At 47.6% G+C, this 24,160-nt stretch overlaps 1 protein-coding gene across 1 annotated transcript in view; it reads right to left on the bottom strand.

The window, feature by feature from the left end:
• The window catches only part of SYCP1 (synaptonemal complex protein 1), a 1,202,159-nt gene that overhangs the window by 200,893 nt on the left and 977,106 nt on the right, over nucleotides 1-24,160 (bottom strand). The window contains exon 9 of the mRNA XM_069633416.1: nucleotides 21,797-21,943. Within this exon, the coding sequence (XP_069489517.1) occupies nucleotides 21,797-21,943 (147 nt within the window). The remainder of the gene's footprint in view (nucleotides 1-21,796; nucleotides 21,944-24,160) is intronic.

Raw genomic sequence — 24,160 nt, 5'->3', positions numbered from 1 at the left:
AGCAATGTAATTAAGTGCTACTCACAGGAGTGACTAACATACTCTTAGTCCGTAGTCCCCTTTGCTGCATCCTGTATGGGTGTCCCTCATGAGGCACGGGAAGGAAACCTCTTTTCCACCAGAAAAAAACATTTCCCTTTTAAATTTACTGGCGCACAGGGTCCCGGCCCAGAGAGCGCGGGCTCCCTTTACCCCGCCCACCGGCACCACACCTAAGTCCCCTCATGACACATTGGCTGTATTACACTTTAACAACCTCACGGGTCTTATTATAGGGGGATGGATGGTGGGATGTATGGAGGAAAGGGGTCTATAGACTAAGAGTAGGTTTGTCACTCTAGTGAGTAACGCTTAATTACTCCTATGTCCCGTCCCTTTTCCTCCATCCTATATGGGCGATTACAACCAGGGGAGGAAGCCTGACTCTCTAGGCAAATAGATCACACAGCACCACTTAGCAAAATGCTGCATCTGCCTTGGCACTGGTATTCAAGTAGTAGTGCTTGCAAAAAGCCAAAGGGGTGGCCCAAGTTGCCACGCTGCTGATCACCTGCCAGGGAACGTGGCTCTGGAACGCGATTGCGGTCGCCTTGGCTCTTACCGGAACCGCGCGCATGCCCTGCAGCGGATCCATGTGGCACCTTGTATGCCTCCTGGATCACTGATGTCATCAATCGAGCTATGGATGCCTTGGAGGCTTGCTGCCCAGGCCTGGAGCCTCCAATGTTACAAACAATGCGTCCGTCTTGTGGATGCCCTTCGTTCTGTCCAGATAGAATTTCAACGCTCTCCTGACATCCAGGGAGTGGAGCATTTTCTTTGCATCTTCCTTGGGGTCCGGGAAGAATGTGGGGAGCACAATCCCCTTATTGATATGAAAGGATGACACCACATTTGGAAGGAATTTGGGGTGCGTGCGCAGCACAACCATGTCTTTATGAACGCTAATGAATGGTTCTGAGGCAACTAACGCCTGGATTTCACTCAGTCTGCGAACGGACGTAAGGCCGACCAGCAAGGCTGTCTTCAGAGTGACCAATTTAAAGTCAGCTGTGGCCATGGGTTAAAATGGTTTGTGGGCTGTAGCACTTAGCACTACATTCAGGACCCAAAAGGGATGCAGGTGTTTGACTGGGGGCTCCAGCCTGGTCAGGCCCGTCGGGTGTTTGTTCACTACGGGATTGGCCAAAGACAGGATAAGAGAGTCAGAATTCCTGTATGCGCCAATGGCGGCCAGGTGTGTTTGGCAGGTATCCACCTGGACACCAGATCTGGCGAGATAAGCGGAGAATGATAAGACTTGGCCCAGGGTGCATGCCGGTGGATTGACCCCATTTCCCTTAGCCAAAAAGCAGAATCTCGTCCATTTGCTTTTGTACTTATTGCGCATTGCCCGACATCTGCCACTTTGAAGGATCTCTAGATTGTAGTTAGATAGCTGTAGGTGCTGGAGTGTTAGCTGCTCAGGAACCAGGCCGCTAGGGCTAGCTTCTCCAGGAAGGGGTGTAGCACTGCACCTCCCTGCTGCGCTAATAGAGGGCCCTTCCGGAGGGGAAGCACCATCTACGGTTGGGTAGACAGCTGGCGCAAGTCAGAGAACCAGGGTTGTGCCAGCCGCTATGAGGATTATCTCAAGTTCCTAGAGTTCCTGATCTGGCTCACCATGTTGTGAACCAGCGGTGTGGGTGGGAATGCATATGCCCACATCTCGTCCCAGGTTATCTGGAGTGCTTCCCCTAGGGAGTTGCATCCCCTTCGTCCCCAGGACCCAAATTGCTGACAAGTCCGGTTGTTTACTGCCGCAAATAGGTCTGTGATGGGGTGGCCCCATCTGCTGAACACTTCCTGGAGTACTTTCCCGTTCAGCTGCCACTCGTAATTGTCAGCGACTGAGCTTGGCTGCTTCCAGGTTGGATTCTCTCGGAAGGTAAACTACCGAGATCCACCCCACCTGACTGATAGCCCATTCCCAGATTTCCATGGTCAGCAAGCACAGCTGCAGGGATCTGGCGCTCCCCTGTTTGCTGATATAGTAAATGCAGGTCGTGTTGTATGTTTGAATGCACACCGACCTGCCCTTGATGGTCGGGAGAAAGGACTTGAGGGCCAACCAGATTGCATAAGTTCCAGCCAGTTGATGTGATTCTGCCGGTCGGTCTGGGTCCAGAGCACATGCACCGGGTGCGTTCCCAGAGTGGCTACAACCCATGGAGGGAGGAGTCTGTGGTAATGATGTACTCTATGGGGGGTGGATGGAACGACCAAGATGTTCCCCTCCTGCTGCCACCATCTGAGAATGTGATCCAGACGTTGAGGGATGGAGACCTAGGCCCCTCGATGGCCCCACTCCTGATCCCAGGAATCCGCAATATGCAACGGTAGCCTCCTCATGCAGAGTCTTGTGTGCGGAAAGCCAGGAGGCATGCTGCCTGGATGCCCGGAAGGTGTTGATACCACCGTGCTGCGGTGATTGACCTGCTGCGGGAATGGGACGGCAGTTCGAATCGCTGTAACCTTGTTCCCGGTGGGGAATACCCTATGCTGCTGTGTATCCCAGAACAGGCCCAGAAACACTAGTGTCTGTGTAAGGGTCAGCTGAGATTTCTGGCACTTGATTGAAAACCCCAGGTCAAATAGGGGGGAGATGGGCATGTCCGTTGAGGCTTGAACCTGCTCCGGAGACGAAGCCCTGACTAACCAGTCATAGAGGTACGGATGGACATGCAGCCCCTCTGATCTGAGGAGAGCTGCCACTGCATTCATGAGCCTGGTGAAGACTCTCAGAGCTGAATTTAACCCAAAGGGCAGAACCTTGTACTGGAAATGCAGGGCCATGACCCGGAACCAGAGGAAGATCCAGTGAGGCTGCACAATAGGAACGTGGAGATAACACGTCCATCGGGTCCAGGAAGCACACCCAGTCTCCCCCACACAGCTTCTTGGCTATTAGCGCTGGCGTCACCATCTTGAACTTCTGCAGAGGCAGGTAAAGTTTCTGGGAACACAAATCCAACACCACTCGCAGGCCCACCTGGTTCTTCTTTTGAATAGAAAAAATGAGGGAGTAAAAACCCTGCCCCTGCAAGGGAGTGAATCCCTGCTAGGAGTGATGGTATACCAATCTGTGGGAGAGGGGGAGAACTCGGGAGAGGAGAAGGAAGAGGTAACTGGAGCGTCCGCAAACGTCGCCCTGCCGAGCCTGGCTGCGCAGGGCCTGCCTGCCCCCAACTGGGTTGCTGTGTACCTGAAAATGATTGTCATTGTTTCTTTTGGTCAGAGGCTGATGAGTGTGAGCTGGACTGAAAGAACCCGTTATCTGAGGCCTTGTGGTGTTTTGTCCTGTGCTGACTGGGGGCACCTGTCAGGTTGCCTGGCTTTGCAGTCCTGGAACCCGCAGAAACTGTCAAAAGATCGCCCATTGTCTGAGCGAGACTGCGCCTGTGTGAAAGGCTCCAATGCTAGCTTGGTAAGAATCACCAGCAACTTTTGCTGCCTGAGAGCTGCTCTTCTTCTTGTCCAGCTCTTCATCAGTTGTGGAATGAAAAAGATCACCCCTTCGAAAGGAAGGTCCAGGATTCTATCCTGGACATCCAGGTTGAACCTGGTAGCCTTTAGCCCGGCTGTGTGCCTCATGTTCGTTGACAGACAGATTGCTCTGTTAGCTGCACCGATGTGACCTACAGTGGCCTCCATCATGTGTTGTGCCACAAGTTTTGCCTCAGGGAGGCCACTTTGAAGGAGGCGTGGTTGTCTTTGGGAATGTCAGGCAGGAAGTCTGCGATTTCCCTCCACAGGCATTGATTAGCCGCAGCCAGGATGGCGTCTGCATTGGCCTGCCTGAGGTCTAGGCCACCATTAAAGTAGACCTTCTTGCCGTAAGATTCAAGAGTCTTTTCTTCCTTGTTCAAGGGGGCTGCCGTGGCAGTACTAGATGAGGACCCATGGGGATTGGCATACATGGTTGCTGCATCGATAACCAATGACTTGGGCGGCGGGTGTCTCGAGAGTAGCATGCTGTCCCCTTCGGCCTGTCTGAACATAGAATCCAGCTTTTTGTTAACGGGTTTCGTGGAGTGTGGCTTGAGCCATCCCTTCTTTGCCAAAGCCTGCACATCCTTCTGTAGGGGCGGCCAGACCTTGCCTCTGCCCTGATGCTTAGGACCTCTGCCAGAACTCCAGCCTCAGGAATCTCCTTCTGTGGCTGGGGAATGCCCAGGTATTCCAATAGGCCAGCAATCAAGTCATGGAAGGCTTTTGCAGAGGAAGGGGTGTCCTGCTCCTCTTCGCCTGTGTCCTGCCGGTCATCTTCCCCGGGAGGGGTGATGCCAGCATCATTTTTTTTTAAATTATTTATTTGTTACAGCTGGTAAACCAACTTTTCAAATATTCCATTGATTTCCATAAAACATAATCAAACATCTGTACTTATAAATAGCCTATACATGATTGAAATAAAAAAGACAACAAATATAGATAGTCTCTCTCAACTTGCATGTCAAATGGTGATTAGTCTTCATAGTTATCAAATTCAGATTTCAGGAAATATTATATTTAAAAATTGCACAATTGCAATCTGTATAGTTATTCTCGTGCTAGAGAACAAAAGATTCCATATTTGAGCATGATCTAGATTACTCTGAACACACAATTCTTTCCCAAAACATTTAACTCTTGTGTCATTTAACGCAGTGCACTCAATTACAAGATGTTGTAAAGTTTCTTTTCGGTCCCTGATTTGACAAAATCGGCAAAAGTTCTGTTCCTTTGTTATTAGTTTCCTTCTAAACAAGATGTCATTTGTTTCATACTGATTTAGTCTAAATCTTAGATATTTCTGTCGGCATACATGTGATGGAAATTTCAATAGATAGTCAGATATAACTCCATATCTTTTGGTGCCAAATGCATCAGAATTAAAATCTTTAAGTTCCATGTTACCAATCCAATCGACTTGATAGATTTTGCTTTTTGCGCGATCAGGGTTGGTCAAAAGGAGCAACCAGACGTGGTCTCCCTCTCACTGTGCTTAGAGAGGCATCAGCTTCACCTCACTGATGATCCCCAACAAGGGTGAAACACGTGTATGGGGTTGCTGGTGGTACTCTCGTTCAGGTTGGAATTGCCATTGCATTTCGGTGCTGGACTGCCCCTGGGCAGGACAAAGACTGATATGCAAATGGATATTTCCCATCTGTGAAAGGCACAGTGAGTAAAAGCAGTGGCTGCGAACTCTCAAGTGGTTAATAACCACTGAACAGGTTATCAGGCCTTGTTCTGTCGAGAGAGGGGCGCCTGCTACCTTTGCAAACTTGGTCAAAAGGAGCTCCATCGATACAGAGGCATCAGAATGCCGCATTTAAAATGTGATTTCTCCACTTTATTGATATACCATTTTTTGCTGTGAGTAAATTTTGGGCTAGCACATTCAGGAAGGTAGGCTTCCCTAAACCATCCAGCTTTTTTCGCAAAAGGGCACACTGCTTCCATACCAAATGAGCATACAAGGATATCAATCCCAATTCGAATCGCAATATCGCCAGCGGTGTTCCAGGCGAAATGATAGGACAGCCTTCCAGTATCTAGCTTCCAAGCTCTCCCAAAACGTACGATCCTGTGTCACCAAGGCTTCAACTCCGTACAGAATAATCGGTATTACCTTGGTCTTATAAAATGATACAATGGCCCTCATTACGACCCTGGCGGAAAGTGACTGACCGGACCGCCACAGCGTAAATAGCGTTTCCGCCATTGCACGAAGGAGCAAAGTGCGGCCCATTCCGACCCATCGGGCACGAGCACCACGGCATGGCGGAAGTGCAAAGTCCGCGATGGCGGAAATGACCCCAAAACGGCCCACACCGCCGCCGTACGGCGCCCTAGGTGCAATACCGCCACCCATCACAGCGGACACCGCAGTGTGCGCCTACCGGAAAGTACGGTGACCGGAAATATACGGAAACGGAAGTAAAAACATGGGCCCGGAACGGGAAACATCCCGCCGTACACCTATAAAACCACTAAAACCACTAAAACCACCAAAAACACTACCCTGAGACACACCCCAACCCGTCATCCACCCTAGCGAAACCAAGAAAAATGGGAAAAGTAGCGAAGAAAGCGTGCGACCGCAAGCGGCAGGTCCACTTCTCCCGTGAGGAACTCACCGTGCTAACAGAGACCCTCCAGGAGAATGCAGCCGTCGTCTTCTCCACGCAAATGACCAGGACGGCACTTGCGAACAAGAAGGCCATATGGGCTCTGGTGGCACAGCGGGTAAGTGCGGTGGGGACCGCACCCCGCAACCCACAGCAATGCAGAAAGCGATGGGACGACCTGCGGATACGCGTCCGCAGCATACTCTCTGCCAACCGCAACATTGCCACAGCCACCGGGGGAGGTCCTGAATCACCCATCAAGTTGACCCCCTGGGAAGAAATCTGTGCCTCCACCATCGGAATGGAGAGCATAGAGGGAGTCGGAGGGATGGAGAAAGGAGTGCAGACATCCGAAGATTCAGGTAGGTGGGCCAGATAAAACAATGCCAAATCCACAAAGTCCAATCATGTGAAGTACCATGTGTCCACATAGTGCAACAGAAACACATGTCCAGGAGAACGTCCACACACATCTGCCTGATAGCGCACGTTAAAACCCACAATAAATACATAATTAATTAAAAACCCCTAAAACACGCACTACACGTGCAGCAGGCACACCCTAACTGCAGGCTGCCAAACAACTGCACCCTCACTCCACACACAAATGAAAGCACCTCCAAGGCCCCGACCCAAATCACCCTCAGGTACCACCCCAATGCATGTGAAACAATGCCATTCCAATTCCCACAGACCCATTAATAACCCTCGCCCTCCTTTACTCCACCACAGGGTCCGATCCAAACGACGAGCATCAGGACACCCCTACCAGCACACCTGCAAAGAGGGCCAAGACCAACGGCCAAAGACCCTCCACCTCAGCTGCACGCATCAAGACACGGCAGCAGCACAAATCAGGTGGCAGCACAGAGGAGGGAACATCAACAGGCACCCCAGCAACCAGCATGCCCACACCACCACCACCACAGGTCCCCCCAACGGATGCCACAGAAGGCACTGCCTCTGGTGGCAGCAGCACCATAGGTGACACCCCATTGATGGCAGCATGCTCCGACACAGAAGACGGGGATGTCGAAGTCAGATCCATCCATGACCTGTCCCAATCCCCCTGTCTGTCCCATCCCGTACAACATGAGGATACCACGCAGGGGCACCCACAAGACGACGACTGGCCATCCCCCACAAGCCCTGTGGCAAGGCAACATGAGGTCAACAGCCCCTCTGTGACACCCCCGCAAATGGCCATGGCCCAGCAGAGGCAACAGTCCCTCGACCAGTTAATCGTGCAACAGCAGCAACTGGCCACGCTCCTCAAGGACCATGCCGATGAATGTGGGGGCACTAAGGCAGACATAGAAACATCAACTGAGACACTTAGGGCAGAAATGGAGAGAGGTACAGAGACACTAAGGGCACAAATGGAGAGTAGCACCGAGAGCCTGAGAGTCCAAATGGAGAGAAGCACCGAGAGCCTGAGGGGGGAACTGCATGCGACGTCCAAAGACGTATGTGCCGAACTTGCCGCAGTGCGCCGTGTGCTCACTGAGCTCTCGCAGACCCTTAGGGACATGCATGGACGTGAGCAGGCAGAGACATCATCCGTTGCAAGTTCCGTCCAGGGCAGCCCCCAACGTAGATCTGGGAGGAACCTGCGCTCCACAGGCAGGGGTGCCCCTGATACCCGCAGAGGGGGCTTGCAATAGCGACAGCCCACTGACAATGAGCATCTTTGGACACTGGTGTTCGGGGGGGAGGTAGGAGGGTGGAGGGTGTGTGTTGGGCTCACTTGGGTGGCGGGTCGATAGGGTGTTCAACATGATATCACATATGCCATAAACAGTGCACGATCAACCAATGAGATGTGTGGACATTGATCTTTGTGTACTAGGCCATCATAGGCGTACAGTCCATATTGTGCATGTCCCAGACACACACAGTGCCACGAGTCCCGTGTCCATGTATCAGCCACCAGGCGTGAGTGCTAGAAGCATGCATCAATGAGATGCTGACGAATGTCACGGCCCTCCGGTGCCTCGCAGACTCCTTGAGGTGCTGCCACATCCCCACCCTCATCATGACCATCATCAGGTGCTTGCAGTTCTGCGTCAGGGGGCATGGGCACATTTCTACGTACGCACATGTTGTGGAGCATGACACATGCCATCACCATCTTTGCAACCTTCTCATGGCGGTACAGGAGTGCCCCGCCAGACCTGCTGAGGCAGCGGAAACGAGTCTTCAGTAGGCCGAATGCCTGTTCTATGACTACACGGGTACGTGAGTGGGCATGGTTGTAGTCCTCCTCATGCTGGTCCCGTGGGTTCCGGACTGGTGTGAGGAGCCATCTCTTCAGTGGATACCCAGCATCACCTGTATGTGGACGAGAAACGTATGATGTGGAATGCCATTGCTACGTACGCACACCCCCCCCCTTCCTGCCAGGTCATTGCCGCATCACATACCCCACATCATCATGCATGAAATGAGACTCACCGAGTAGCCAGGATCTGTTCCCTGCGTGTCGCTCCATGTAGCGTGGTATAGTAGAGTTCCTCAAGACCATAGAATCATGGGTTGATCCAGGGAATCTGGCACAACAATGTGTAATGATCCTGTTGGAGTCACACACCATTTGTACATTCAGGGAATGAAATTGTTTACGGTTGCGGTACTGGGCCTCCATGGCATGTGGGACGACCAATTCCACATGGGTGCAGTCGATGGCACCAATGCAACCCGGTATGCCGGCAAGTGCATGGAATCCCACTTTTGTGTTTGTAATTTCCTGCTCCGAGCGTGGTAGAGAGATGTAGTCGTCTGCGTGCTGCAGGAGGGCATCGAGCACTTGCAATAGTGTCCGTGAGAACAGTGGCTGAGAAATGCCATGCAACTGTCCGACTGTGTGCTGGTAGGTGCTTGTGGCCAGGAAGTGGAGTACAGACACCACCTTCAGTAGGGGTGGGATGGCGGTTGGGCTATCTATCATGCTGACAAGGTCAGCCTGTGTCATGTCCACAATGGCGGCTATGGTGTCCCGGTCCAGACGGTAGAGGGTGTGGATCTGCTCATCAGTGAGGTTGAACGGATGTGCTCGGAGGCGTGGGATTGCGGGCTGCCTGCGTGGTGGTAGTGGCTGTGCTGGCGGCCCTTGCTGGCCCTGCCTTGCCCTCCTCCTCCTCCTGCGTCTCCACCGTGCGGCCGGTTGTAGTTGGTGTTCGTCTTCTTCTTGGAGTTGGAGTACTTGCAGTGCTATCAGGTCCCCCAGGGCCAACATCGCGAGTCCTGCCGGTAGCATTTCGGAGTGGGTGTGGTTGTGGGAGGAGACTGGGTGTGCAATTTATGTGTTTTCAGGCTGTATGGCCTCCACCTGTGGTGATTCATTCCACCTGTGCAAACTGCTCTCCCCTTTGGCCGAGCACGTCCCGCACACAACGCTGCAATTCGAGGAATGGCATCTTGCTATTGCAATCATGTATTTGTACCCGATGGCCGTGTAACATTGGTTGATATGTTCATTCTGCTGTGGTCCCATTGTTTCACATACTATCTGTGCAGTCGCGAACAGACTTGTGAAGGGTCAGTGGAACGTAGTACTCGAGTAACGGTGGGCCCTCATGCATCACTGTACCGAGTTGCACCGACGGGCGGGGCGTCCCATTTGTGGGTGAAGGCAGTTGCCATTTTCACACACAGCCGCACTAGATGGATTAATTAGTGATTTCAAACGGCCACAGATGCCTCTTCGACATGATGTTGCAAATGAGGAATTTGAAGGGCGGCGCTTTCGGTTTTCAGCTAGCGGCGAGGAAATGCCCACAGGTCTGACTGCAAATATAACGTTCTATTGTTCAATGTCCTTGAGACAGGGGCCATGGCGAGGATGCAATGATTGATATGAATGGTTTGGGATGCGCAATAGCGACGTGGGCGATGAGGCCGGACGTTCCCAAATACATGTTACTTCACTACACTGGAATTACGGGCTGGGGCACTGTGGATTTTGCAGGCTGCATAACGCACAGACTCAATGGATATTTCTAATGTTATGTGAGTAAATATTCAGGCGTTTTAATCCCGGGATGAGGGAATGATGAATGGATGCATGGGCAGGTGATTTGATACAGAGTTTGCCATGTACAGGGCTTCTTGGAATCTATCCGCCTCCCCTGCGCTATGTGATGCAGGGCTGCCATAGTGGGACCATCGTCTATCTGGCCTTGTTGAGCCCTCCCTGTCTCGACGCGCCCTCAGACACTTGTGTCCATGCACGTTACCAATCCCATCTGATGGATTCTGTTTTGACAGACGCATGCACAGGTACACTCGTTTGTGATGGTGTTTACACCTCGATATAGATGGTTATGAGTCGCAAGTGGTTTTGGGGTGGTGATGATCCTTTGGAGTGGGCTAGCATGCATATGGCTGTGGATTTAGTGTGATCATTGAAGTGAGTTGTTCGGATGTAGTTCTGATTGCCATTCTGTTCTTTTTCTTTTCTTTTGGTTGACAGGTATCTCCTCCCCTTTTGCCACTGCCATCTGTATGCCACTCCTGCAGATGGCTTTTACTCCCGACACCTGCTGCTTCGTGTTAATCAGTGGAGCAGCATTACGATCTTATGGGACGATCGCCAATGGGCCACATGCCCTTACGCAGTACTAGTGGCTCGGAGCAACATTTCGGCCTTTCAGCTGGACTAGTGCCTCCCCATTGGGACGGCCCTGCGGTTCTGTGCGCTTCCATGTTGCCTTTTCGTACGTGAATGTGGCTCTGTGTACCATGATGGAACAGGGCGTCACACAAGTAGTGGCTGGTCATTTCTTGCGGATGCAGCCCACAATGGTGAAATGTGTTTTGGAGTTCATGGCCTAATGGCTGTATGGGCTTGGTGATTTTGTTGTGCATTAAATTTCTATTCTGATTTGGCCCGTGTAGCGTTCTTCTTTGCAAGTGATGTGGCATATTCCTATTTGGGGAGCGATGTATTGGGAGGAGATCTGCATTGGGTTCCAGCTTCGGAGTTTAGTTGCGTGGTACTGTACTGGGCGCGTTTGCCTACGAAGCCCAGTGAGGTCAGGGATGGGGGCTGCCAATATGACTGTTTGAATGTTGTCATGCTCAGGGGCGGGGGATTGGGTTTTGTGTAACAGATGCCGGTCAGCCAGGTGGACTGGTGGAATGATGTGATTTTCGGAATATTGCTGGTCACAGGTGCCTGTGTTTGCGTGCGTTTCGGGGGGGGGGACTGTGGTCATGTCCATTGGATTGGCTTCTGTATTCGTGCCATCTGTGCCCTGCAGCTCCCATTGGCCCCTCTTGTGTTTCTTTTGTTCGTTGGCATGCATGGGTGACTTGTACATTTCACTGGTTGCATTGTGGCTTCATTGCACCTACGGGGAGTTGTACTTTGTGGGCAGGGAGCGGTGTACAGGCACTCAGTGGGGCCGTTTACGGTTGATTCGCGATGCCGTACTTCTCACCATGGCGGAATGGTACATTCCGCCATGCCTGATGGCGTTAGGTACATGTCCGCTAGGGTCGGAATTAGCGTACCATTGCGCCATGGTGGTATTTACGGTTTGGCATGGCGCGCGCGCGCGTGCTTGGTGCAGTTAGCGTTGGCGTTCACTACGGTGTCGCTAATGGCTTCGTACTTTGCGGTGACGGGTCATAGTCGCACCGAGCGCTATTCGATGGCGGTATTGCATTTCCGCCATCGTTTTCCGAATTCCGCCAGGGTCGTAATGAGGGCCAATGTGTTTTAATGAGAGCATCCCAAATTTTCTCAAAATAATTTTTGATTGTGATATCAGGGCACTCAACTTTACCTTAATTTCACTAGTCATAGTGCTTAAAGTTTTCTTGTGTTCAATGTTCACTCCCAGATAATTAGATTTCACAACCTCATCAAGTTCACATTTTTGAAGAGACCATTTTAGATGGTATTTTTTAGAGGTATTCTTATTGCAAATTAGTATTTGGGATTTAGCTGTATTGATGATCAAGTTATTTGCCACTGCGTAGGTGCCTAGTTGGTTCAACATGTTTTGTAAGCCAATGGGTGTGCGAGACAGCAGAACCAAATCGTCTGCGTATAGTAAATAGGCAACCCTTTGGCAACCTATATGAGGCGCATCTACTACACAGTTCATTAAAGCAGGACCTAGATCAAAAATGACAAAGTTCAACAAAAATGATGCAAGAGCACAACCCTGCTTCACCCCTCTATGTGTAAGGATAGATGGAGATAATTTGCCTTCCATATTTAATTTCACTCGCATAGATGTGGTTGAATGTAATAGCATTACTAGATTTACTAGCGATGTGGGGCACTGATGTTGCCTAAGTTTAGCTAGGAGCATAGATCTATCTATGGAATCAAAGGCAGATTTAAAATCAATGAACCCTAAGTATAATGGAAGTCCACCATCCACTTGTTCAGACTGAATCATTGTCAGGGCCAAGATGTTTGGGATCGTACCCATGCCCTTCAAAAAACCAGGGTAAAGGGTCCCTTAATCGATTTTCGTCCACCCACTCATTAAGCTCCTTTAATATGATTCTGCAAAATATTTTAGCAGGAGCATCCAATAAAGAGATTGGGCGGTAACTCATCGGGAGTTGACGGTCACCTTTTTTGTAAATGGGTACTGTAATTGCTTCAGTCCACGACTTGGTCAATTTCTGATGATTATTTATGGTAGAGAATATTTTGAAAAGAATGGAACTCCAAACTTTGGGATGTTTTTTCATCACAAAGTTTGAGATCCCGTCAGGGCCCACAGCTCGCGAGTTGCTTGAGGTCTTATTTCATTCTGATCGCAGCAGAGCCAAAAACACAACTTTCCTTGAGGTTCTGCCATGGGCATCATGTTTATAGGTAATTCATAGAGTTGTTCAAAGTGTTCCACCCACTGGTGCACCTCAACTGCCGTTGTTTGTAAATCTAATTGGTGGATGTTGGTCGCTTGATTTAATAATGCCCACATTTTTTATATGTTTTTTCCAGCTAAAGTTGATAACATAATGGCTCCATCTCTTTGATAGAGTGAGGCTCAATGTCCTTTTAGCCAGTTATTATAAGCCAAGTGCACTTTCTTAATGAGGACCATTCTGACAGAGAGGGGATGCCTTGATAAACTTCTTACTTCAGCACGATATGCTCTTTTCCTAATATATATAGATCTGTCGAAAGTATGAAGATGACTTTCTTTTTGCAAGTTAAATGCCTTTGGTTGACTAAACGTTTGCATGACATTGCTATATATCAGGCCTATGTCAGAAGTTTGCCAATTGTTCAGGTTGTTAGAATCATATAAAATTTGGTTAAAGTGCATTAAGGCATTCTCCGTCCATCATAGACGGTTCTTCCCACCGTTTACCACTAAACATCCACCCTTCGATGTCTTTGGCTTGTTGCCATTAGCATCTACTACTTGCCAGCTGGCACACAACAAATTATGATCACTGCCACAGTCGGGGACACACAAAAAGATTACATCACTGCCCATAGCGCAGAATTTACATAGATAAAGTCGATTGTTGAAGAAGAGTTTCCTCTATGCCAAGTCGGCGCTGGCGGGATGTCTGGCTTGAATGCCCCATTCAGAATTTGCAAATTTCTAAGGGCGAGTACAGATTTCCATTGCAATAGTCTTTCACTATTTTGCGCACCATTTTTTACCAGGCAATTCATATTGAGATCACCCGCTAGGATAAATTAAGCAATGTTTTCATCGGCGGACACCATATCGAATAGATTGTTAAGATCCCTAAAAAAACACTCCGATGAGATGGCTACAGGATTCCAATATATGTTCAGAATCGCATACACAGCACCATGGATCACAGCCCTGACAAGCAACATATGCGCATTCGGCACTGCCCAAAGTTTTGATGAAAATCCTGGTCCGTCTTTCAAGGCCACCACAAGACCCGCTGAAGGTCTACCTATTACAGATTTCAGGGCTGGGTTCATATGTATCTGGTACCCTGGCCAAACTATAGGACTTATTAACCAGGTCTCTTGAAGTAAAATTACATCAAACTTGCCTAAACCACTCTCATCATTATTTAACAGATGTTTAAATCCCCGCGAGTTCCAGCTGACTAAGGCAAGGGGAATATAGTGTAAAGGGCTGATTAGCTAATTCGAATTTGCATTACAATTACAAACACAGGAGCTCCTCTTCTGCAATCGTTGCTTTGTTTCCGGGGCATCCAAAGTCATAGATTTAACCTTTGCCACAGATTCCATACTACTTGCCACAACTGGTTCTATTACGCTATCCACCTCTAGATTGAGCAAAAAGCCCAGGTTAAACAGAGAATTTTTGGCCTGCCATACAAGGTTTCTAATCACTCTGGATTGCATCCACACCCGGACTGCATTTAAGTTTTGATTAGATGTGAATTCATCCAGAGTCAAATCAGCAGATGTAATATCCGCTAATAATTGAATGTCGGAAAAAATTGCCAAAATGGCTCTTCGGTTCAAATCATACTGAGTGCATGGAGCAGGTCTACATTTTCAAAATCATGGAACACAGGGCCGGCCGAGTCATAACTTTTTCAATTCCTTTGCTCTCCTGTGCTTTTAATGACTTTCCAGAAGCAACAGCACTCTTATCTTTCAAATTAGAACCCAATTCACCCAGGGCATCCTTAATGAGCATTAACACTTCTTTAGAGAAATCACCAGGTAAGTTCATATGTGGTCGTGGATCCGACTTAGTAACAGTCACGGGAATGACCGCCATTGAAATGTCTTTTCCTGGACTTACATAGGTGAACTACGGGATTCATAGAGACAATCCCCCCCAGTGTCTATATCCCTCAAGGACTGCTCCCAAGAGCTCACAATTTTGTTGTCACTATCTGTGGACCTGCAAGGCAAAGTGGCAGTAGCTGGTAATACAAGTGGAGGAATAAAGTGCCCTTGCATATAGGCATCTACAGCCTTCCTTATTTCAGATCTGAGACATAGCCTCCCCCCTACTGTCTAGGGTTGTGTCCACACTTTCACTAAGATTATTCGTTCCACTTAAGGGCACTGCATTTTGATGTTGCAATCTCTGCGGCTTGATCTGCGAGATTTCATTCACCAAAGCATCTAAAGGTGAATGTGGTGTCATTACAACTTCCTTGGACACATTTGGGGCCTTACACAGCTTGGGATCGTTTGACAGTAAGTATTTTTTTTGAACTGGGAGTTTTTTCACAAAGATTGGGGCCATCTTCACGTTAGATTTTGGTTCTACCACGAGCCCAGCAACGTTCGATGATGAGTTAAATCCCGTCTTTGATCTAACTTTCAGGAAATTAAAGGGCCAATTTTACACCCTTCTTCGGATTTGACGGTATTTGGGGCCACGTCTTGTTTGTCCAGAGGCTTTTCTGTTTGGGATCCTTTTGATGATATGCTATAATTAGCCTCTCTTATGTTAGAGCAGGATTTTATTTTGACTTTGTGAATTACTTGGAGAGGTCTTTCCTGGTCGTTTTTCTTCTTTGTATCCCCCTTCTTTACCTGTGGACTATTCGAAGAGTCCAGTTCAATGATTTCTTGATCCTCCCCTGAAGGGTGAGAAGTTCCAATTAGTCTCTGAATTCTTGTGCTTTGCTTTCAGTTGGCTATTTGACTTTTTCTCCAAATTTTTTTGGACTTCTTTTTCTTTAAGTCTTTTTATCCTTCTTACTTCCCTTTTTTGGGATCTTTTCCCACCTAAGTTTACACTTTTGGACCGGACTTCTTCAATTTCCCCCTCTTGAGGGTCCGACTGATCATCTGTATTTACCAGGGATGGTTTCCCCACTGGGACCACATCTAGAAATTCCTCTTCCACATTAGCCAATCTCATGAATTCTTCTAAAGTTGACGCCGAGAGTGATATATTATCCATTTGTTGAGAGACCCCCTCTTTATGCTCTGGCACCACCAGCTCTTGTTGGTTCAAATTGTACAATTGCAGCTGGGCTAATAAGGCTTGGTTTAGGGATCTATCAGTCTCTTCTAATTTATTTAAGTCAACAATGTCCCTCTGAATTGCAGAGATATCCAGCCCTTATTTAACAGACTTGAGCTGCATCGCCTGCAATTTTGGCAGCACATTTGAGTTAACAACATTGCAACATCCCACTATAGAGCCATCCAGTGCAGCCACCTCCTTCGTCAATTCCATTAAGGAGCCAGGTTGGAGTTGTACTTCAGGTTTCAGAAGCTCGAAGACAGAGACCAGCGAATCTAGCACATAGCTAAGCGCACTTAATGTGTTAGCATTTGGCTGGGCCCCCTCAACTATAATTGCCTCCTGGGTTTCACTTAAGATTATGTCTGATGATGTTTCAGCTGGTAGTTCTTCCTCCACCAGACTCGACGATTCTTGGTTGATCTCTATACCAGACAGGTTCAGATGGTTCAGATTAGGGATACTTATGTCCAAATCTAAAGGAGGCTTAATGGTCTCATTGAGTCGTTTGTTATTTCTTGTGGGGCTTGATGACATATCATTGTCTCTGTGAGTTGCTCTTTCATGAGCCCATTTTTTTTCTCCAAAATTCTCCAATTTTTATTTTTGAATTTTTGTTGTTGTTGTATATTCAAGTCCCTTTTTCCAATTATCAGCCAGAGTCAGTTCAGTATCCAGGACCCCCAGACATCTCACTGGAGTGGAGACGGAGGTGAGGCAGGAATCCGTGTGCACTTGAGCCTGAGTCTGAGTCTGAATCTGCTGTACCCCCACCCCAGGGGGCTGATCCATACTGGTTTTCTCCACAGGGCCTGTCAAGCCCTGGCTTAGGTGGCTATTTGCCATTTTAGGTTCCTCCCAATCCGGAGCTCTGGGGTCATCAAGTAGCGAATTGCTCCTTAATTTCATAGACCCAATAGAGTCTGGTTATGAACAAGAAAAGACACACTGATCTGGGGGGGGGGGTGCAGAACCCGTGCAGCTCAAAGGCTATACGCCCACAGGCACTGCATGGGTTTTAGTTAGAACACCCGTTCGCGAGGGAATGCTCGTGAATTAATTCCAACGTGCGGGTGCTCGCAGCGCGTGGAAGCCGAGCGGCTCAAAGGCTAAAAAGCCTGCAGGTGCCACCCAGATCTCCAACTACTCCCCGCACAAACCCCGTAGATAGTAACAAACAGCAGAAACCAAGGCCGATTCTTTTGCGTAATCCAAAAAACAAAAGAGAAGAACCCCAGCAACCGCACAGGCGAGGTTTCAGTTACAATTAGCTGGATGGCCTGCGCATACTACCAATGTCCCGCTGTATCAACAACAGCAATAAAGTTCAGTATGCCAGTAATAAATGTTGAGGCAGTAAAGTGTCCACAGTACAGAACAGAACAGATTTACCTGGCAATTAGAGAGGCAAATCAAAGTCCCCCGCCTTGCCTCCGCCGGCTGCACGGACTGCAATGACTGTTTCCACTCACACACCACTCCGCTCCGTTCCGCGGTCCTGGGAGTTTTTAACTGCTTCTCCTCCCGGAAATGGTAGACAGTAAGGTAAGACTCCAAAACAAAGCAGCTGCACCGAAATTGAAATGAAAAACTTGGAGACTGCAATGACTCCTTCCACTCACACACCACTCCGCCAGCATCATTTGGAGGTGCTTCCTGTGTGGGGACGTGCACCTGCACCAGTGCTACTGGATCCTCAGGAACGGGCTGCTGCAGAGGCAGAGCTGTAGGCGGGAGCATTGGTTGTGTTGCATGGGCGAAGCCGGAGGCAACATGTCCTTGATAATGCCCCTGAGAATGGAGCTCATTTGTGGAGACCGCATGAGGACATGAATGTGTCGAAAAACCTGTCCTCACAGGCTGGATGAGCGCGATTCTGTACCGGTGGTGGTGGGAGATATGCCTGCTGCCTTCCCAGCCCTTGTACGTACATGGGGTGACTGTACCTGGAATCTGAGATGTTGGGTTATGACGAGGTCAAGGTGACAGGTGTCATTGGTACCCAGTCTGCCTTTGGAGTAAAGCTTCTTCTCTGGTGATTGCCTGGCTGGTGGACCTCCGCACCTGCCCGTGTGCGTTCCCATCTTTGAGGATCGGGAATGGCGGCCATCTTGTCTCGTGCCGCCGCCATTTTGTCCGTGCTTGAGGCCTCATCTAGGAGTGCTGGCGGTAGCGGTCCGTTCCCATCGACTCAGAAAAGGGGACTGAGGTTTGGCACTGGTGGGCGGAATTAAGGGAGCCTGACTCCCGGGGCCACGACCCCACGTGCTAGTACATTTAAAGGGGAAATGTCTTTTTCTGGTGCAAAAGAGGTTCTTTTTCCGTTCCTCACGAGGGACGCCAATAAAAGATGGAGGAAAAGGGATGGGACGCGGGTGTGGTATATGTACGACAACCAACGTCACGTCTGGAGTAGACAAGCACCACGTCAAGTCAAGATGGATCAATGGCCAAGTTGAGACGCCCTACGCCCTCTGTTGAAAAGTTTTCCAAGCAACTGACGCTGGAAGGGATATCTATCTGATGAGGATTCCACGGGAGAAGGCAATCCATTGAAAGAGATGTTAATTATGCACTGGAAGACAGTGTCTACCATCTCAGCAGACCTCTGAATACTTAAAGGGTTGGTGTCCCACTGAAGTCCGATTACATTGTTTGTTTGTTTTATTCATTTATAATGCGCACCAGACCCGAGGGTAAGAGGGCGCAGCAGTACAGTATATGCGAAGCTTAGGTTACAAAGTTAAAAGTTACATAGTATTAAGAATATAGACAAGCCAAAGCGATGATACATTAATTATATACAGGACATTATACATTGAGTGCTAGTAGTGTACCATAGTCATTGTGTAGTGGGCAGTCAGAAAGCAGAACAATTTGCTATATACAGGCTGTATCTATAATACAGGCGAACGGGTGGCAGTTGGGCATTGGCTAGCTGGTTGATTGCTTCAGATGATTGTTGTAGTTGGATCTGAATTTAAAGTAGGATTTCTCAGCTCGTATAGTGTGGGGCAGTGAGTTCCATATTTGGGCCGCCCGGACGGGGAAGCTGGAACCTCCGGCCTTGGGCAATTTAAATCTAGGAATGATGAGTGTGTTGGCATTGGATACTCTAGAGGGCCTGGAGGATCTTCTTTCTACAAATCTACAGAGAGATAAGGAGGGGCCGTGTTGTTGAAGGCTTTGTGTTTAAGGGAGGTGACTTTCAATAAGATTTTGTCTTGGGTCGACAGCCAGTTGTAATTGCGCCTTATCTTAGAGCTATGTGAGCGTTTAGATATGCCAAGGGCCGCTCTCAGGGCATTATTTTGTAGGATTTGTATTCTATGTGGTATGCATTGGTTGGCCCCAATATAGAGGGCATTACAATAATCGAGTCTAGATAAGATGAGAGCTCTAGCTAGAATCATACAGTTATCATCTGAGATGAAATGTTTACCAGCTCTGATGAGCTTACATGTGTAAACTGTGGCTGAGGCCAGAGAGTTCACCTGTTTGCTGAAGGAAATGGTGGCGTCTAGATAAAATCCTAAAGTTTTCACTTCCTTGGCTACCTTGGTAGTATTTCCCGTCAATCACGAAGGCAAGGTATTCCTGGCCTAATTTTTTGAGAGTGGAGTGTGTGCCCAGAATGATTAACTCTGTTTTGTCATCATTCAGGCATAGACCGTGAGTTGCCATCCATGCCTGGATGACGAGATACACCCTATTTACCAAGGTCAAATCCTTATTGAAATCCCCTGAAAGTGGGAGGAGGGTCTGGGTATCATCTGCATAGTTAGTTTAGGTGATACCCAGAAGGTCCAGATCATCAAAAAGGGGCTTAGTAAATATGTTGTATAGTGTAGGAGTCACACAAGAGCCCTGGGGATCTCCGCACATGATGGGGATCGGGTCCACTGCATCTGAAAGGGAGAACACCCTCATGGTCCTTTCGCTAAGGAAAGATTCCACCCAAGTTATGGCTTTGTCTGAGAAATGTGCAGCAGAGTTTAGGTGGTTGCAGAGGACTTTATGATCTACAAGGTCGAATGCGGCTGAGATATCTAAGAGTAGGAGGAGTGCTGTTTGGCCTTTGTCTCTTAGCACATCGATTTGGGCTTTCAAATCGATGAGAGCGGTCTCGGTCCCATGTTGTGGGCGGAAGCCAAACTGCCTTCTTCCTAGGAGCTTATGGTGTTCCAGGAATTTTTGGATTTGGATGTATGCTATCGTGTCCAAGATTTTTAGCAGGAAGGGGACTGTCGTAATGGGGCGGTAGTTGGTAGGGATGAGGGGGTCTAAGGATTGTTGTTTTAGTAAAGGCAGTACCCATGATTGTTTTAGGTTGGATGGCACAGTGCCTGAGGTAAATGAGGCATTTACGAGCTTAGATATGAAGGGGGAGAGTTCTCTAGCGGCATCTTTTATGAGTTGTGTCGGGCACAGATCGCCTTGACAGTTGGAAGGCTTGAGAGAGAGGATGACTTTTTCCACCTCCAGGGTAGATGTTTTGGTGAATCTGAATTTGATCATATTGTTTTGTTCCAAGGAGGGTGGGTTGGTACTAGGTATTGTCGGTTGATTAAGTGTTGCTTTCTTAGCCGCTATTTTCTTTTGAAGCATGGTAACCTTGTTGGTTAGGGCTTATTGTATCTCTGTGCACCAGGCTTTGTCTTTTGTGCATATAACTGGTATGGGAATAGGCGACGCAAGTTCCTTTAAGATTGAAAACAGCTCCCTCATACTTGAGTTGGCCGTGGATATACGTTTGTTATATGAATTACATTTGGTCAGGATAATTTCCTTCTTGTAATGTGAGGACATTTCTATGAGTTTATTTTTATGGTCTTCTCAAGGGGTAATTCTCCAAGAGGATTTGCAGCTTCTTTTAAGTTGACAGAGGTCTTTCAGTTCATGGGTGAACCATTTATTGAGTTGGGCTTTAGGTTTGCTAGGTCTAAGGTTTAGAGGAGCTATGTTGTCAAGTGTGGTTTGTATGATTTTATTGTACTCTTCGATTATCTCTGGGTCTAGATGTTGATCTAGTTGGTTTAGGGTAGGTAGAATAATGGGGATCACTTTGTCTTTGGTGATGTTCTTTTTGTTCCTGGTGGGGCATGAGGGGGCCATATTGGCTGCAGGAGGGAGTGGCCTAGTAGTGGATAAATCATAGGTAATAAGGTAATGGTCTATCCATAGTTGTGGGGAGATGGAGGTGATGGAGGCGGAGCAATTATGGTCGGCTAACCAATCAAGGGTTCTCCCTCTGTTGTCGGTGGGTTCGATGATTTTTTGATTTAGTCCCAGTTCAGTCAGAATATTGGCCACATTAGCTGCATTTTTGTCTGATGGGTCAATATAGCCTAGATTAAGGTCTCCTAGAAAGAGTAGTTGAGTGGAGGTTTTGAGGTTGGTAGATAGTAGACAATTAATATCTTCTTCAAATGTACCCACCAGGGCGGGGGGCCTATAGATAAGGTAAATGGTCAAGGTCTGTGAATTAATGAGTGGGAGTTTGATTGAAAGCAATTTAATAGTTGTTCTGATGTACTCCTAAATAGATTGCAATTGTCTAGTGCTGTGAACATGAAGGGAATATCTTACTAATTAATGCATGTGAAATATATATGATAAACATGATATTGGAACAAAAGGGAAGAGTTGAAGTTGAAACAAATAAGAAATACAGTATCAATTACTAAATAATAATGGTTTTAAATACTCTACCAATAAATCTGTAGTTTCTGAACTATCCGAAGTACAATCGAATGCTAAAGCAACTTTTCTCTTCTTTACTGACGCTTCCTCTGCAAGTGAATTTATTCTTTCTTTCTGGGCTTTTTCATATTTTGGTGGTGTCTTCACTGTGTACGTCTGCCCAAATAATGTAACAAATACATATCAGCATTTTTATCATACCGTGAATACATTTCCTACAACCTTAGTGAACAGCAGTAAAATATGTGGGAACACATACACTTTAATCTGTAATAGAAGACCAAATTACTTACCCTGGTAACGTTCTTTCTGATTGATGTTCCTCCCCCGTATTCCTAATCTTAGATATTTGTTTCTGCCATTGAAAATCTATGAAACCTTTTTCTCAGCAGGGGTGCTGTGCAGCTCGACGTCGAGGACTATAGAGGTAACGGCTTCAGAACCGAACGTGACATTGAACAAACAGCAAGCACAGCATCTCTTGATGTCAGTTGTAATTTTTTCCCATGTTCAGCCCCGTTGGGTGTTGTGACGAAGAGATAAACGCTTTGCTAAAGGAGGGAGACATAGGTGTGGTAGACTGGAAGGTGTCGGGTGAAATAGCCCTAAGATGCCATAACTACAGGCTGGAGTCAGAGGGGGAGATATGCCCCTCAGCAAAAGGCCTTCACTGGAGTACATGCAAAATGAGGCCCTTGCACAAACATGAAGGAGCAAAATTAGGCATCTAAGCATGGGGATGCCTGAAAATATTCTTTGTTACACATGAGGGGAAGACGTCATGATACTGGTGAGGAAGGTCTGGAAAGGATGAGGCCCTGTTGGCAAAGACTGCGACATGCAGCATGTAAATGAAAGGGCCAAAATGTGTGCAAGCTTGCACAACAGGCTGGGGTTTTTACTGTAACAAGAATGATTGAGTTAAAAAATCTGTTTTTCCCTTTATTTTTCAATTAAAGACCTGCTCTTCAAAATATGTGCAGGAATGTCATCAAGGAACTGTAAGTTTGTTCATCATGAGCCCATTACAGAGAATCTTTTACGTAACCAGAATCTACACGGAAATGTGGAACTATAACAGCCTGAAAGGTTTCCCAGCTAAAACTGACCCCAGTGACATTGCAATTAGGTTTTCAAAATCAACACTTTAAGTATTCAAATGTACAGCTAAAGTCTTTAAACATATTATGTTGCCTTATGTAATCACTGTTGCAAGGGTTTACATGTTATATTGTATGCATTTGTTAAAGTTGGATCAAATGTAAAATGCTGGGAAAAGGCAATTCTTAAGTTTCACTTCCTAAGAAATGAATCCCAGGTGTGAAGCCAGCCTTCCCAAGCTGTGTTACCATGGGAATGAGCCGAGACATTCTATGGATCTTCAAGTTTTATGACCGAAAGCACTCAGGCTGTCGTAAACTTAGCAATTAGCCTTTGAAGCTGTAGGCTAACCTAAAAAAAGGGTCCCTCTTGACGTCAGAGCTAAGAACCAGATCTCTGCTTACAGAAGGGGGAAGACGGAGCTTCACACCCATTGCACACAATGGGAGATATGCAATTTTTGGAATAACTTGGGAAGTATTGATTGTACATTTTTCATGTTCTGATTTATGAAAAGCTCCCAGTGAGCTGCTTCTGGTAGGTGCAGAAACGATTTTGGTGACACCAACCTATCAAGAGTTATCAAACAAACATTAATTGTGTTCTCTGAATAAATCTGACAATCATAACAAATAGAGAAAAGGTATAGTAGGGGATAGGTACTCCGCCCACCGAATGTCATCATTTTCAGTAAGGCAGTTTGGGTGTAAAGGAGAAAAAAATGGTAGCTTTGCCCCAATATGTTGCACGGTCATCAAACGAGGATTATGCGATTCACAAAAAAGTAATGTCCGAATACGCTGCCATCGGTGGTGTAATGTGATGAGAAAGGGTAGTTTTCAAAATGTGAGATTTCTAGGTACAAAAGCCAAATCCAACCCTCTCCCCGTGCCATATGATTGATGCGGTTTCCTTCACTGATTGCTCAAATCATGCCTACTTTCTCTGACCCTACCGGTTTAGAGAGGTGGGGGACCCCTTGACTAGGGGTGTCACGGTATTAGTTTTATGACGTACGATAACCTTCTTGCAAAATGACGGTATATCATGGTTATCGCGGTATAGCAGGTGGAGTTAACCAATCTTAACAAATATTTTCTAAAAGGTCATAAATTGTCAGATTTATCATCACAAACAAAACCAGGCACCCAGAGCCAGAATTGGGCTTTTCAACATACTTTTCACTAAAATGCCACCCCTTGCTTCCACCAAACACAAACACGTATGGAGAGGAGGAGGGGGAGAGCCCTGCTGCGACTGGCAAAGCAAACT

Source organism: Ambystoma mexicanum, chromosome 13 (genome assembly GCF_040938575.1).
Source record: "Ambystoma mexicanum isolate Mex_15411 chromosome 13, UKY_AmexF1_1, whole genome shotgun sequence".
Classification (NCBI taxonomy): domain Eukaryota; kingdom Metazoa; phylum Chordata; class Amphibia; order Caudata; family Ambystomatidae; genus Ambystoma; species Ambystoma mexicanum.
The sequence above is the reverse complement of the archived record's forward strand: the minus strand, read 5'-3'. Positions and strand labels throughout refer to the sequence as shown.